The 17,448-nt window shown below is 43.4% G+C and overlaps 1 protein-coding gene across 1 annotated transcript in view; it reads left to right on the forward strand.

Moving 5' to 3' along the window:
- The first annotated feature begins 229 nt into the window (after positions 1–229).
- The window catches only part of PEX7 (peroxisomal biogenesis factor 7), a 73,648-nt gene continuing 56,429 nt past the window's right edge, over positions 230–17,448 (forward strand). Inside the window, exons 1-5 of the mRNA XM_090040096.1 lie at positions 230–402; positions 4,466–4,523; positions 6,442–6,592; positions 14,748–14,825; positions 16,133–16,241. Coding sequence (XP_089896222.1) covers positions 267–402; positions 4,466–4,523; positions 6,442–6,592; positions 14,748–14,825; positions 16,133–16,241 — 532 coding nt within the window. The 5' untranslated portion in view covers positions 230–266. The remainder of the gene's footprint in view (positions 403–4,465; positions 4,524–6,441; positions 6,593–14,747; positions 14,826–16,132; positions 16,242–17,448) is intronic.

Here is a 17,448-nt window from a genome sequence, read left to right on the forward strand (position 1 = left end):
CAAAGACCCTTATCTGCCTATGCCTTTAGACTAAATCGCTCCAACCTACACCCCTAGATGCAAAGCGCCACACCCGCAGCACAACCAAGAGAAGGTGCTAACTAGAGGCAGTCCCAGCCCCCCCTTCCCCCTCCTTTTGCCCACACCCAAGATGGCACCTGCGCGGCTTCTGCCCAACCCCGACACTTCCGGAGCAACAGGAGGGGGTCACTGCGCCTGCGCAGTAGTTCGCTGCTGTCTCGGGCGCGCCGGCCGGCTCGGTGGCCATGCAGCCGGGCGGGGGGAGTGCGGCGCGTTCGCAGGTGTTGCGGTTGCCAGGGAGACATGGCTACGCAGTGGAATTCTCGCCCTACCTGGCGGGGCGCGTGGCGTGCGCCACCTCGCAGCACTACGGCATCGCAGGTGAGCACAGGCAGGTGGCAGTAGGGGGGCAGCAGCAGGGGCGGCAGAGCCGAGGATGAAGGTGAGGAGCGGTTTCCTGACTGTGTGAGAGCCGGTACGGCAGTAGGCTGCCTGGGGAAGCGGTGGCATCTCCGTAGAGTCCAATTTTTGTGCGTCTCAACCTTTTTTGTACCAGGACCCATTTGTGACCAGCCCCGATCCAGGCCCCAGCCCCACCAGTGTGTGAGGTACGAGGGGGCCTGAGCTCTGCCAGCCTGCAAGGGAAAAACTGTGTTTCCCCACATTTTCCTCCTTTAAAGGAGAATCAATTTTTAAAGTTTGTTGATGTGTTTTTTAAAGTGTGTTTGGGATCCTTTCATATATTCTTGTGACCCACAGCTTGAGAAATGCTGTCCTAGACAATGGAGGTGGAAGGGATCTCAAGAGGTCATCTAGTTCAACCCCACCGCTCAAAGCAGGGCCGTCCCCAGCCATCTTTTCTCAGCCAAGGCTTTGTCTCCCTGGGGCTTAGAAACCTCCAAGGATGGAGAGTCCACAGCCTCTTTGGCTAACTTGAGAGTTTTTCCCAATATCTAACCTAAACTTTCCTTGCTGCAACTTGAGCCCATCGCTTCTTGTTCTGTCATCTGCCTCCACTGAGAACAGTCTGGATCCATCCTCTCTGGACCTCCCTTCAGGTAGTTGAAGGCTGCAATTAAACCATGTCTCAGTCTTCTCTTCTCTAGATTAAATAAGCTCAGTTCTCTCAGCCCTTCTTCAGAAGTCATGTGCCCCAGCCCCCTCACCATTTTTGTTGCTCTCCACTGGACTTTCTCCAATTTGATGCATTGCATTTAGAAATAAATGCTTGTATAGACTTGTCTAAGCTGTATTTTCTTCTCTCTTTGCATTATCATCAGTTGGCCTCATTGTGTATGGAAGGACTCTTAACTGTTTCAAGTATTTCTGCATATCAGACCATGCTAGAATGTTAGCTGCTGATGCCAGAAGCAGAACAGAAGTAGGTGAATAAGAGAAACAGAGTTACCTTGATAAAATAACCTGCTTACAGTTCCTCTTTATGAACACATGTGCATCTACCCTCTCTATTTGCCTTTGTGACTACAGCTGCACACTGTCTGTCATGAGAAGCTTTCAAGAGCAGGTGTGGCAAGCACTTGGCTGAGATGGTCCTGCCTTGAGCAGGGGGCTGGACTAGATGGTCCTGTGAAGTCCCTTTTAGCTCTGCTTTCCTATGATCCCCTAATTCCTAAGAAGGCTGTTTAGACCTCTGGCTACACCAGCTTATAAGTAGAGGATCCTGAAAAAGATCCCTGGTGGGATCCCAACAAGACTGGATCCACTGAAATTAGTAGGTGACTGGTTTAAAACTAACAAGAGAAAGTCCTTTTATTTTATTTTTTTACACCATGTTGTGGATTTCATTGCCCCAGGGGGTGGCAGAGGCAGAAAGCAGAGCCAGGTTAAAAAAAGGGACAGTTTAAATTTGTGGATGATCCAACTGTTGATGGCCTATTAAACCAAATGGTTGGAGATGTTTCCTTTGGCATCTCTAAACCAGTAATGGTGGATGCTGGGGCAGGTATTGAAAAGGGCGTAGATCACTCCAGAGAGAACCAGTTCAGTGCTCTCCTTGTTTAGCATCCATTTCTGCCACTCTGCCTTTTGATGTGCCATTCCAGAATGTGGGCCAAAGCCCACCAAGCAGAGCTATAAGCCCCCATTGATGAGGGTGGCCACTAAGGGCACATCACTGATTGCTTGGGACAAATAAAAGATATAACTGTCAGAGGCAGACTATTGGGCTAAATGGACCATTGATTTGACCCAGTACAGCACTTCTCATGTTCTTATGATGGTATAGAGCTGGGCATGCTGTACATAGAAGCCTGAACCTGTACAACCTCACACCACTGCTTTTCTGCACAACAAATGAAAGGAGAGCCACAAAGCATAACAAAACCTATTTGCTGTTTTCTATTCCTCCCTTTCAGACAGGAAATAACTGCAGCAAGCCAATCTCTTTCCCTCAAATGCCTGCACAAGTTACTAAGCGTTAAGATACGCGTATGCTCACATTTTAAATACCCTTAGTATATTGTAAATGTAATGTGTAACTTCACATGCAAGTGTGTGCCTTCTGAAGCCTGGCTGAAACAACTTACTTCTAAAGAGTTAGTTTGGCATGCTTTGGTAGATTCAGGACTGAGGGCCCAGTCCTGCCTTAAAATCAATTGCTGCTTGCCCCTTTCACTGAAGTGGAAGCAAGAGGGGCTGCTGCTCTTTTTGTGTTGTTGTTCATCATATAATTACCATGATAGAGGAGCGTCTGTATACCTAAACATGGAATGTACAGTCTTTTTAGTATAATTATTATGGAACCAAAATAGCTCACATATTTCCATCTCTTCACAAAGTTGCTTTGGTAAAAAGCTTTTGTTACCTGCAAATGCATCATCAGACTCCTAAACTGTGTACATCTTATCAACATCTTCCAAAACTTTTGTGATTTACCACCTTTTTTGTTGCTTCTGCGTTATGCAGATGTGATTTGTGTTGTTTCTTTTTTCTAATGGGTGATGGTCAGTTTCAGAAAGTGACCTTCACATTTGTCCTTGCCCCTGAGCCTTGGTGCCAGTTTCCCTCCCAACCAGATTTTTTTCCTGTATTTTTATCCCTGTTGCTGGTAGAAAGGTATCTGGGAATCCCATGCCACAGGGTTTTGTTGGTTGCCAGTTGGGGCCAGGAAGAAACTGAGTATTGTTTCTCGTAGTTTTGCTTAAGAATTTAGAGTTATAATGAGGGGAAGAAGGGTTCTTCAGTGTCTGTGAATGCAGACTTAGTGGCCTGTGGGGGCCTCTTCCAGTCCTCTGTTCCAATCCAGAACAATCCTCTCAGGGGAAAGCTAAGTTTGTGATGGCAGTATGCTTGAGTAGCTTGAAAAGTAGTCTGATGTGCAGGGTAAATACATTGGAAGAAAAAAGTTTTCTCTATTCTTAGCAGAGGCAGGTCCCAGCTCCCTTCTTGTAGTCCCATTGCCAGATTGAGGTTTTACCCAGTCTTGTAAGAACAGTATGTGAACATGTTTAGACACAAATGGGCTTGTTTTTTTTCTATTTATGAGCATCTCCCTCATATGTATGGTTTTCTTAGGATTGAGTATCTCACTTCATCCACAGTAAATTTTAGCTTTATCAGATCTTTTGTCTGAAGGGCTGTAGTATTATCTCCAGTATATTCTCACTGGATCTTGAAAAATCCTATACGAGTATATCTGTGACATAAAGCTTCTTGGAAAAGTATGAGAAGTGTTTTCCTGCTTTTTTCCCTCATGAGCTGTCCCTTTCCCCACTTTTCTAGTAGATATTTAGAAAACCGGTGCTAATGAACTATCTAGATCAGGAGTGGGCAAAATGGTGGATTTTGCCTGTGGCCGGACTCCATTTCCCAGCAGCCCCTTCCCACATCACTGCAGCCAGCTTCCATGGAGACCCCAGTAGCAGCAATGTCGTGACTGCCTGGCGGCTGGGTTTCCATGGAGACCAGCCCCAGCAGCACTGGTGGGGCACGTGGCTGGGTGGGGACCTGCTCGTGGGTACTGGGACCAAGGCAGAGCCAGGGTGTACGGGCAGATCACAGCTCTGCCCTGGCTCCAGACCACACTGTCACCACTGCAAGATCCCAGCCCCAGAGCAGCTCCCCGCCCACTCATGTGCCCTGTCAGTACTGCTGGGGCCAGTCCCCATGGAAACCTTGGTCATGCGCTGTCATAGTGCCGCCGCTACTGGGGTCTAATTGGAAACCAGCTGCAGCAATGTGGGCAGGGGCTTCTGGGAAATGGAGTCTTCCACAGGCATGATATGGCCTGTATGTCAGACTTTACCCACCCCGTATCTAGATGGACATAAGTATACCCAAACAAGTTACCTGTAACTACAGTTAATTGTCCTAGTCTGTCAAGGAGGTTCATATTCCTTCCATATTTGCATTGACTGAAAACCTTTGTTTCATATTTCCCACTGGATTAAGCCAATTGATGGTTTGTTCTGCTTTGTTGTTGCAGGTTGTGGGACACTAGCAGTGCTAGAACAAAATGAAACTGGGATTGGTCTTCTCAGAAGGTAACACATTTTTGCTTATTAAAATGGAAAGATTTCCATATATAGCTTGTCGTGCAAAGACTGACCAGGTTATTTTAGAATCTCTGTTATGGAGTCTGTACATCTTTGTACTTAAATACAAGTTGCTTTCCTTTTGTTTGCTTCTAATTTTAAATATCATTTTTAAAGTTGAAGGTAACACACTACCCATGACACGCATTATTTTAGGGGTAATAGAGGAATCGGCTGTCATACTTTAATGTTGTGTCTTCCTTCAGAACTAGTGTGTCATCTCATAGGTGCTTTCATCTAAGCTCCCCACTGAATGGGCTTGAAGGAGTAGAGCCAGATACTGTTTTGTATGTTTCCCTGTAAGTAGAGGTGCGCTAATACATTGGTCTGATATCAGATCGGTACTGATATAAAGAAAATTGGCTATATCAGAAATTGGCTTTTTTGCCTGATGTGGCCGATAATGTAGCTGATAAATGGGTTGTGCGTATGCGCAGCTGCAGTGCAGCACATAGGCAGTAAGGAGCACAGCCTGGCAGCATGGAGAGCTGCGTATAGCTGGTAGGTCTACTGTGGTGGAAGAGGGAGGGAAGGGGCATGGGGGTGCAGATCAAGACCCCTGCAGTGAGGGAGGGAGTGGGGCTGGGGCAGGGACTGATGCAGGGGTAGGAGGGGCAGCTCCCACTGCTGTGTATACCCCATGGGAGTGGGGCATGTGCCCTGGATCTGCACATGTAGTATGGGCAGGCTGGAGGCTGGGGCTGCGCTGGGCTCTTCCCGGCAGGGGCTGGGCCAGGCTGCACTCAGAGCGGGATGGGTGGCAGCTCTGGGAGGTGGGGCTGGGGGGTCTATGGCAAACTTTCGGGTGGCTGAAACCAGCCTATAGCTGCCCTCCCAGTGCTATCACTGCGTGCCCTGAGTGCAGCCCAGCCCCCGCCAAGAAGAGCCCAGTGCAGCCCCAGCCCTAGCCTGCAGCTGCAGCCTCTCTGCAGGGCCAGATCCAGACCATTGGCCCCACTGGGGGCTTGTTCCACACTGGATCCATGGTGCTGTGCTCAGGTGGCAGCATGGGTTCAGGGTTACACAGCATGTCTGTGCTGCCACCCAAACATGGCTCCATTCAGTTGCACACACCCGGCTAACGCTCCATCCCTCTGCATACCCTTGGCTTCTCGCTGCTGCATGCCCTCAGTCCAGCATTGCTGCATGCTCATGTCACTGCTGACCAGCCGGAGTTCTGTGCTGCTGCCCAAATGTGGCTCCAGGCGGCCACGCGGTTCCAGCTTTGTGCCACTGCCCAGTGCTATAGAGTTCTGGCTGGTGTGCGGTGCTAGGGGTATGTGGTGTTGTGGACCTACACTTCCAATAGTGCACTGGATTGCTGGTAGGCCAGATGCAATGGTTCTGCGGGCCAAATCCTGTTTATGGGCTATGTGTCTGACACCCTGCTCTAAGGTGGTTAGCACCCCTCACAGCTCAGCTGTGTCTCACTTAAAAACTGGTGGAGCCACGACTAGAAGAAAAATTTTGAAACACATTGAAATGCAAAGTGATTGGTTGGCATAATCTGAGAAGAAGTCTTAAATTTAAGTATAGTAAGCAACTCAACTTTAGGATATAGAGAATATTATTTTTCAGTTGATAATTAGGTAGCTTGCTGCTCTTAGCTATTAAACAATCTACTAAGCACTTGCTGTCTTCTGAGTTTGCTGTTCTATAGAAAGTTCTATGTTTTTATTATAACCCTGAAGACTGTTCTGTGTTTACCACTACCATCTGTAAGGCTCTTCTTTGAGACCAGTGTTCTTATGGACATATGGTGAATACAGTACCCTAAAGAACATGTTGGTAAATCTTTGAATGTAACTGATCCAACCACTTATTAAGTCATTTCTCATGGATGAATATCTTGATTACCCTGGTTTAGTTTTGACTGGAGTGATGGCCTGTTTGATGTGACATGGAGTGAGAACAATGAACATGTGCTGGTCACTTCTAGTGGGGATGGATCTCTGCAGATCTGGGACACGGCTAAACCCACAGGTCCACTGCAAGTGTATAAAGAACACACTCAGGAGGTAAAAGAGGCACACTTGAAACTTTAACTCCACTGCCTTTTTATTGCTTGCATTATTAAGTTGGGGGGAGGGGTTACTTTTACCAAATCACTTTTCCAAATGTGAGTTTCTTTGCTTGGGGCTACACATAACCTATAGCTAGGAGCTATATGTAACCTTTTAAAAGTGAGCTAAACAGGAGCAAATTTTTTTGAACATGAGCTAAACTACAAAGTGCACGTGGAATTGGTGACATTTAGTCATGTGACACTAACACATTTCATGGGATGTTTCAGTGATTGTCCTCTTGATTCTTCACAGGGGTTAAATAGCAGTAGTCCTTCAATGGTAATTCCTCTGGCTTCATAAGAAGTGTTAGTGAACAGACCAGGTCTCAGCCAGAGGGTTTCACAATTTAAAGAGAAGAGTTGGACACAATCCAGAGATTACAGCCATGTTTAAGGAGAAACATTGAGAAAAGCATGGTTTTGTATATGGGTATGATCAACCTTCCAGTAAATCTATTGACAGAATTTCCATATTTACGTGAATCCAAGACAAGCTTTCTCCCCCACCCCCGCCAGTCAGCAAGGGGTGGAGGGTGAGGAAAGCCTTGTCTAGGATTTAAGTATCAGCCTGGGGTAGATTGGGGGCGTGTTGGGGGGTCAGCTTTGACTTTGGTCCCAGGCTCAAGGCTGAAGCCAGATGTGTTCTGCCACCTGTCCCAGGTTGGAATGTCTTGTTAGGCAGGGAAGCTGCTGTCACTTCTCATATGCCAGGCTGGGCTGGGGCAGGGCCAGGGCCACTACTGCTGTTGACTGCTCCAGGGGAGCAGAGCTGCAGTAGAAGATATGGCCGAGTGGTGTGCAGGGAGTCTAGGGAGGGCAGGTATACTGGGGGGTGGGCAGTGGGTGCAGGCTGCTGGCGGAAATACGAGGTGGTGGAGATGGGCTGTAGTGGGGGAGTAGGGATGAGAGGCAGGCTTTGGGATGAGCAGGTGGGGGAGGCATGCTTCAGGGGGGCATGGAGGTGAAGGCAGGCACAGGCACGGAGGGGCAGGCAGCACCAGGCCAGGGACAGGGGGAACAGGTACAAGTATGGGGAGTGGCATGGGATGGGGAGAAAGGGGTGGGAGTCTGGCTGTTTAACCCCCACCGCTGCTTTCCGTACCGCAGCAGCTAAAGGGACACATTTATGATGTCCTTCCACCAAATAGATTCTGTACATAGAGATTATAACAAAGTTATACTTTCTACATATAGAATCTAATTATTGGGGTGGGGGTTGTCTTAACTTCAAAGCCATTTTGGATTTGGATTAATATAGCAAGACTAACGTTTTTGTAAAATCAATTTGTTTACCCCTACAGTATTAATAAAGATAAAATAATGCTGTATTATAAGGTATTTTTTTATGTTTCGTTATATGTGTGTATGTATGTACGTGCATTTATGCATCTATATATATATATATATATGTATCTACACATGTGCATGCACACACACAATATATATATTATAATATTATGAAAGCCTTAATCTATTTGTCTGTCTGTCCATAACACTTTACTGAAATAGCCAATCAGAGTGTGACTACAGCGTTGGGACAGTAGGTGGTAGTGTGGTGGAGTGTCACCATGATGCCACCGCCTCCATCCCATGTCCCTGTCAACGGAGCAGATGGAACAGGGAGATGGCATCACCCTCCCTGCCCTGCTTCCTGCAGGGGGCGATGATGGAGTGGAGTGAGGGGGAGGCCACCAGAGCTGGCTTGGCCCCCTGCCCCTTGCTCCTTGGAGGTGGCGGTGGCGGCATGGTGGGGGAAGCGGGGCCAGGATGCTGCAGAGGGGCAAGGCCACCAGCGCTGGCCTCGGTCTGCTTCTCCCCCCCTTCCATTGTCACCACCTGCAGGGCCGACATGGGTTGACATGGCGGTGGTGGGGTGGGGAGCAGCAGGCCTGGCCCAACGCAGCAGAAGCAGTAGGCCTAGGCCCACTCTTTCCCTGCCCCCCGTCCCCCCCACGTCAGCCCTAAGCCCACTCCTGTCCCACTACCACATCAGCCTGGGCCTGCTGCTCCTCCCCAGGGCCGGCTTCTCCACACCCTCGGGCCCGGTCCTCCTCCACACTCCCTGCATCAGGCACAGGCCTGCTGCTCCCCTTCCCCTGCTGCTGCCCCCCCTTCCCCCGATTCATACACGCACGCACGCGCACACACATAAGAGAAATAGATACAGATGTATGTGGATCAGTCAGTCTGTCTATTGATCTGTGCCTGACTAGATTCTATAGACAGATAGATAGATCAATAGATCTGTTATTTATGTATGTATCTATATAAAATGTAGTTTTCTTATAGGTAAAAAAAAAAAAATGGTTACGCTATGTGGTTTTCCTCCTTCATAGGAACTTCAGCCTTGTAAAATAAATGATGGTATGTCAGCTCCCTCATAAAGATGAGGAATTATTTTTTTGTAGATCTGAAGCAATATGGTCTTCAAAGAAGGGCACTGAATTGAAGCAGTTTTGCTGACCAGTAGCTTCTTACAAACTATCTTTTGAGAAATATAGCTAATTTCTTGCACTGTATAAAGTAATATGAGTGACATAAACCAGTCACTAACTTGCTGAGTTCAGAAAAATTTTCCACAGAATATGTCACAATTGTGTTTTATATGGCTTTAAATGAAAGAAATATCTAGTATTTGTTCCTCATAGACCGCTACAGATTAAATAGACCACTGATCAGGGCTGATCTAGTACAGCAGTGTGTTTGATGTAAGCCATTGAATAGATTTATGATTGGCAGGCCCTTCTGAAATGGTGCTTTTTGGAAGGGAAGGAAATCAATAAAATAGTTTTATTTAACTGTATAGAACTTAGTGGAAATGAATAGAGCACAGAGAGAGAGAGAGAGAGAGAGAGCATACAGGGAGTGCTTATCTGGTACCATGCACAGGTACTCAGAACAGCAAGAGATAAGTGGCTGGGTAATATAAATAGTAAAGAGAAGGGTCAGTTCACAAATGGGATCAGAATATAGGCTCTTGTACAATCAACCAGAGGTTGTGCAAGGTAAAGAGTTCAGGATCTTTCAGATGAAGTTTAAGAGTGAACTGACATGGATGACAAACAATATTCGACAGCTAATAGCAATGTTAGACTTACATGAGAAGGTTTTTAACAATGTAGTATAGATGTAAATTTCCTGCAAGGTTTTTAATGAGTGTCTGTGCATGTGTGTGTCTGGTATTTACTGAAGCAGAGAATAAGGAGTTGGGTAGGAGACCAGACAGCAAGTATGTCAGTCTGGAATGACTCCTTGTATAACACAGCAGTATTTATTGCTATGGTAGGTTAGACAGGAAATGCTTCAAGGAAGACTAGTGTATTGAGTGTAAGAAATACAGCTGTTCTTTAGGTATGTTTAGTGTGGTCTCTACTGTAGGTGTTTGTGCATGTCATGCACACAAGACTGGATTTTTTTTTTTTTTTTTTTTACTAACAAGATCCGTTAGGGCCAGGCAAACCTCTCTGTATTCCCATACAAGTTCTCATCAGTGGTTTCCCTGGCTACGCCATAGGTGCCAGAAGCACAGAATCCAGGGATGTGATATAAGTATCCTGTCTTGCTTCCTAAAGATCTCTTGTTCTTGCTGGGTGAAGCGGTGTCAGTAGCAAATACATTTAAAGCATTCCAAGAACTCCTTTTGCATATTGCTGATTCTCTGGAGGTTTGGGGCTTTGGTTGAGCCAGAAAAATCCCACAAGCTGTTTGAACACCTGTCAGCCTCTGCTTCTGCCAGGATTGCTCTCTTGAAGGGAGTTATATGGCAGGCATTGCCCACTGTGACGCCACTGACAAAATGCACTGGAAAGAATTCCCAGATACCACCTTCAGGGGTTAAGTACTTTTAAATACATTTCAGTCTCAGCTTCCTATTTGTCTTAGCTGCATAAGAAAAGTTAAAGGTATAAAATGCAAGACAAATATCTTACATTTCTAGGCTTGTTTAGGAGAGTCATTACCCTTCAGCATAGCTATATCTTTGAACGGCCAGCTGCCAACCCATGCTGGCCAAATGTAACTTGTTGACATGGGGCAAGGTGACATCCTCCATGATGCTACAGTATGACAACAAATTGGTGCTCAAGACCATAAGTGAAAATCAGCTGGTGGGCCATGTGTTCTTGCAGGGTGCAGTAGTTGTTGCTGGTGTTACAGCCAAGGTAGTGGTGTTTGTGGTAAACACATGAAGCACCCTAAGAAGAGGAGAAGAGGTAATGCAAGGAGAGGGAATTTTTCTAAGATTGCAGATGGTAGACGTCATGGAATTGGGGTCAGTGGGAAGTGGAATAGGTAAAAAGTATGCTGCAAAAGAAGTGGGATAGAAGAAAAGTTGAGGAAAACGAAGAGGAGGAAATGAGCCGAGCCTGAAAATTAGGTGGAGCATAACAATGTGGAGTTTTAAAGGGATCTCACTTCCTTTGCAGCTTTGGTGTAATTCAGACCCTCAAAGGGAAGTGTTCATCTGTGAACCTAAAGTGTCTTTTGTTGCAGGACAAAAAAAGTCCACTCCCCATCCCTTCCCCGCCCCTGCCATTTGGTATGTATGATTGATCATAAAACCACAAGCAAAGCAAGCCAAGTAATCCAGATGTTAAAACATCACGGGCATCATTCACTCTGTTGAAAAAGAATTCGCCAATTCTGTATAAGGCTTGGAACATCTATAAAAAAACACTTCAGTTTGCTTGGAACACGTTGGGGAAAGGGATGAAAAATTCTCACTGCCATTAGCAATGTAACCAAGTGCTCATGGCTGGTGTGCAAAATTGAAGCGTGTGGTATGTCAGGGTTATAATTAAAGCTTTGCATGGAGCTATGAAGAGGATTAGTATGGCATATTACCCTCAGCTTGACATTTCTTTATCTGTGTAACTTTTTTGAGGCACAGTGAAGTTTCTTGTGGTGATAGGAAGTTGAGAAATCTAATAGTTATTAAACATATGCTGTATGGACATTAGGTCTAGTTAAGAGATAATCCATAACTTGATGGGTAACCAACACAGATCACTTAAAGTAGTTTTCCATTAATGGCAGTGATTCTCAACCAGGGTGCCTTGAGATCCTTTCAAGGGTGCCACAGATTGCCACATACTGTTAGCACTGTTAGGTGTGCAGACATGATTTCCAAGGTAAACCAAGAGATTTCAGCAGAAATCCATACTGTTAAAAACATTCTGCCCTGTTGTGGTCTGGATTCTTCACAACCAAAGAACAGCTGTATTATTTTTCTGTAGTAAAAAATCTAGTGAAAAATAATAGCTAGCATTTTCCGAGGGGTTCTTTGCATCTAATGGGGGGGTATAATATATGTACCCCCCTTTAGAATATAAAAAGGTTGAACTATAAAATGGTTGAAAACCACTGTTCTAGAGCAATAGTTACCAAACAGATATTGGGGTTGAAAGTAGTACATTTTCTTTCTACCAAAGCTGATACAGGACCACCTGTAGTATTTTCAAAGGAAGCACTAGTTGCTGCTTAGATGTAATCGATCATAGAATTTACTTGGTTTTTTATTCAGGAAAATTCATGATTATATGCTTTCTTATGTAATAACCATGTGTTTTCTTATATACTAATGACCAAATTGTACAAAGCCTGATCCAGATGGGATTTATGTAGGTTCTGGAGGATAGTATAGTACTATAACTTAGTTTTCTTTAGGGCTATACAGAAATTATCTACTGCAGTTAGCGGTATTGCCTCACCACAATTTCACTTGAGTTGTGTTCTGATCTACTTCCTGTTTTTAATGTTTCAAGACTTACTGTATTCCACAGTCTTTATTATGTTTTTAAGAGGGCAACACAATATAGTACTGAATGTATCTTACTTTATAATTGCTTATTTCTCTTACTCTATCTCGCTATTCCTTGCATCCTTTTCTTTCTCCCCGTGCATACCACTAAACACAGCTTTTGTCATCATTAGCTTTTTCCTGCCCTGTTGTGTGGGTTAGTGAATATATTTTATCCAGATAATATCACAACTTATTTGGTGAGCTGGTGGGTGTCCAAGTAGTAACAAATAACTTGATATCCACTCCTGGTCATAAATTAACACAAGACTCAAGTGCTTCATGGCCTGTGAAGCAAAAGCTGAAGTCCAAGTGAGTGTAGTCACCTGTGAATGTTTTTCTGTGTAAACTTGCTTCTTTGACTTGGTCACCGTTTTAATTATTTATAAAGTGTTATTTTAAATGAAAAATTGTTGTAGGTGAATTATTTTTGTTATCCAATTTTCAAGTTTATTTTATGATAAGTGTCCAAGGGCTTTATGCTGCTTGTTGTACAAAAATGTAAGTAGAACATGATCCCTAAGATCTTTCGTTTAGTGCACCTCCTGTTATTCATATTGTTTTGTAATTGTAATACTGTCTGTAGGATTATTATTGATTCAGCTACACCATCTGTTGTCTGCCAGATACATTTTTCTGTCAATTTCTTGGTTTAACATGGGGTGTGGAGAGTTGAAGGCAGCCAGCCATAGGTTAGAAGACAACATCACTCACGTGGGCTGACTGATTATTATGAAATATGGAAGGATTGGATCAGGCCTTATAAGCATTCACTGAAAGGCTGGATCTTGAAAAGCATATAATTAATACCTTGTGGTAATCACCAACAGACAATGCTTTTTAAGATGATTGATTGCCTTCTTAATCCTTAATACACATCTGACATTTCTAATAGACATTGCCATTGCATCTATAGTAGTTTTAATGGTAAAATTGGCAGGGATCGATTTTCTGTTTTTCCAAATATGATTCAATCCTCCCACTTCAAGAAGCAAAAACAATTTTAATGTAAATGCACATCTTTATTATCAAAGGACATTGAATTTTGTTCCAGCTCCAGCCATTTGCTGAACCTCATGAATAACCAAAGCTAATTTAATCGCATGATTTGCTCCAGTTATAATATAGTCCCATTGGAATGTAAGACAAAAGAATGCTTTCATTGATTTTATTCTGTAAAATGCATTTAGAATTTACTGTTGTCTATTTGCCTGAGCTTTTACTTTTCTCTTAATTTTAGTTTGCTCTTGCCTAAAGTATCAACTGTTGGTATAATGCAACAGCTAGCACTGTTGGAGTACTAAGATTAAAAATCAAGTAGCTGTGTACGGAAATTCTGAAAGTTAGCATTTCTGTTGCATTGTTAGCCTTTCCTCATTGCTCAAGCCAGCTGCTGCTGGAGCACCTGTGTTTGTATTGGGGAAGAGAATAAAACAACCTGGCTTGTTCCAGGACCTCGACTCTCATACACCCTTGAATACAGTAGGTGTAATATGCAGTCTGGTATATGTAAGGCATTATGTGGTTCTGAGATAATAGGCAGTTAGCACTGCCAGCTCTATGAGGATGACAGCCAGACATATACCTCATTTTCATATCAACATCGCTAATGTGTGTGCAGCAAATCGACAGCTGGATAAAAACAGCTGACCTAACCTGAATCTGGAAAAGGCTGAAATGCAAGTTGGAAGCAACTGTACTTTGAACTATTTACTTGGCATACTGTTCTCCCCTCACACTAAAGACATCTGCCCTAATTTTAGAATTTCTTAACTTGCATGTTGCTTAGTTTTGCAATCTTAACATTCTTTTAATATAGTGATTCTGTTTGTAATAATATATGAAACAGAGGTCCTTAAGGGCATAAATTTGTCATATCTAATTATTCTGTTCCTTAAATCAGTTTTTCTATTGATGATACTCGTTTTTTAAATAAGCCAACTCTATAAAAGTACTTTTGTGTGCAAAGAAGTAAGAGATATGGAGGTCTTTAAGAGATATTGGAGTCTTTTCACAACAAATACTCAACACATTTCAAACTTACTCCTTTATTAATAGATTTGTCTGTTGGTGTTGGGTATTTATTTATATGACAACAAAAAACAGAACTTGAAGACTGTTTCAGATGTTGAATTTAAATAACCTACATAGGTAAGTGGCTTCACTGACTTCTTTTCAGTGCCAGATGTGCACGTTTTCAGCTGAGTATGATGCAAACTGAAAATCCAAATATTCTTAATGGAACTCTGGTTAGCTGGAAAATCAAGCTTGGATGCTAATGCTATTCTAAACAATGTTATATAATTTGTAGGCTTATAGTGTTCACTGGAGCCAAACCAGAGGAGAGCAGTTAGTGGTGTCTGGTTCATGGGATCAAACAGCCAAACTGGTATGTTGGACTTTTTATGGAAGGCCAAATAATGTTATTTGTTTTTTAATGTGAGATTCCTTATTTGTGTTCAAAAACAGCATTTGCCCTTCATAATAGGGGTACACCGATACATCAGTCTGATATCAGATCGGCACTGATATAAAGAAAATTGAGTGCATTGCAAATTGACCTGATGTGGCCGAGAATTTGGCCAATAAATGTCCATGCAGCGCAGCTGCAGCGCAGCACGCAGGTGGCAATGAGCACAGCCTGGCAGCTTGGAGAGCTATGTGCAGTTGGTAAGTCTGTTATGGTGGATGGGGAGCGGAGAGGGAAGGGACGTGGGGGTGGGGGACAGATCAAGACCCTTACAATGGGGGATGGAGAGGGGCAGGAGATGGCTCTGTGCCCCAGATCTGTGTGGCGTGGGTTGTAGCCTGCCCCAGCCCCTGCCCCACTCTCTCCCTCACCACAGGAGCCTTGATCTGCCCCGCCCCATGCCCCTTCCCTCCTCCCTCCCTGTTCACCACAACAGACTTAGCAGCTGCACGAAGCTGTATTGGAAATCAGATTGGTATTGGCCATTATGTCACCTTAAAAATCTGCTATTGGTATTGGCTCCCACAATCTGTATAGGTGCACCCCTACTTCACAGTTTTTTGTTGTCTCTTTTCCCCTCTGTCTTTAAACCAGTACTGTAATGTCTTCTTTAACTGGCTTGTAACATTGCCCTTCACATACAAATTTGTTGAAACACAGGGATTCTCTCAATTGTGTGCATTAAAGGAAGGATCCTGTGAAATCTTAAGGTGCAGGATACACAGTGATATCCTTCAGAGGTTTGTGTAAAATGATTGCAAGAGGGCCGCTGAATTTGTTTTTTTTAATTTTTGTTTCTAATTTAATATAGGGGTAAATGGGCACATGTGTGCTCCCACATTCATGTGTATGCCATTTAGCCTTCTGATTCCAAAAACATCTAAATAGCTAAGCAGCCAGGTGTATTTCAAAGGATGGTTTTAAATATGTAAAATTGTGTTTGGTGGCCACATTTTTGCAGATGCACACGGTATGAATGGCTGTAATATTGAGATATTTTATTCTTTCTCTTAATAAAGATGGTAGTGTAAGATTGATATACATTCTGTGCATATATGCAGGTAAAAACCTTATTGTACACATAACCTAGTAAAATAAAATTATTTTAAAAGCTTTTTTGAAACTCTGTAAGGAATGCTAAAATAAGCTAAGGAAATGTTGTATAAATTATATGATTCAAGTATTGCCACACTGTGCCTGCAGACTTTGTTTTTCTTTTTATTTAGTGGGACCCAGCTGTGGGGAAGTCATTATGCACTTTTAAAGGCCATGAAGGGGTCATTTACAGCACTATATGGTCTCCACACATCCCAGGTTGTTTTGCATCTGCCTCAGGTAAATGTTTTAGGAAAGTAGTGCTCTGCTCAAAAAGAAACCTGCATTTTATTGAGTTATTTCAGCAGTTTGTCCAGCAGATGGTAGTGTGCATCACACACACGGAGAAAGAAAAGAGAAAAGTACGATTCTGGATAGATTTTATAGGTTCTATTATGATCTTTAATTCATAGTCGCTGGTTTCTCACCAGGGATTGGTAATTATCTAGGAGTTGCCTCACCTCAGTGACCCAGCATATGAAAAACTTCCAGCCTTTATGTAGCTCTCCTTCCTTCAGATAATTTTTCATTGCTGACTGCTATTACATGCTGTATGCGTTTTTGTATATTCTAACTTATGTCTTTTGTCAGCTTGCCTCAGAATCCATAGTTGCAGTAGGCCATTAGCCATCTCTCAGACCAAAAGTAGGAGACAAATGCTCCCAATTCATCATGTAATATATTGATACATGTCACAGTGTTCTGTCCCCAGAGAGGAAGAATATCAGCAATTTTACTTTCTTTTACTTATGCTGCATTTCTGCTGCTAGTTTACTAAAAATTGAGTTGGATCTCTGGAGCCATGTGAATGACTGCATACTGATTTGGAAAGAGATTAGTCATTGTGATATCTACCTTCACTATAATGAAAGACTTTCATGATAGAACTGGGACAGAAACTTGGTTTTTCTCTGCTTTAAGTGAATTTTGAGAGTCATAAATGGGACCCCAGAGAATGAGGCATTAAAAATATTTCTGTTTTTCAATTATGGTGGTACAATTACTATAAAAAGTCCCCAAAGCTTTCCTTATGTTAGGAGTCATTCAAACAATAAAATCTGAAATGTGTTTTAAAAGTTTGACTTGATATCATTTATCTAGGTTGGCTGTTTTTATTTACTCTCTTTGGACAGTGGCAATAAAGTAGTTTATTAGTAGCAGATTTTCCTCTGTTCATAATAAGCCATTAGCACATAGTACTTAAAACAGTGATCTACTGAATCAGTGATTCTCAATCAGGGTGCCTTGAGTCTATTGAGGAGCACCTGTAATCTAAAAGGATTGAGGACTTTTGTACAGAATACCTCCAGCTCATTTGTGTAACCATTCTTGTTCTCTTTGAGGCACTGGTTAGTCCTCATCTAGATAATTGTGTGTAGTTTTGGACTCCATATTTTACAAAGGATGTGCCAGAGTTAGAGAGGGCCCAAAGGTGGACAACAAAAGT

This window comes from Crocodylus siamensis, chromosome 1 (assembly GCF_052110815.1).
Source record: "Crocodylus siamensis isolate JL-2025a chromosome 1, ASM5211081v1, whole genome shotgun sequence".
NCBI classification, from domain to species: domain Eukaryota; kingdom Metazoa; phylum Chordata; order Crocodylia; family Crocodylidae; genus Crocodylus; species Crocodylus siamensis.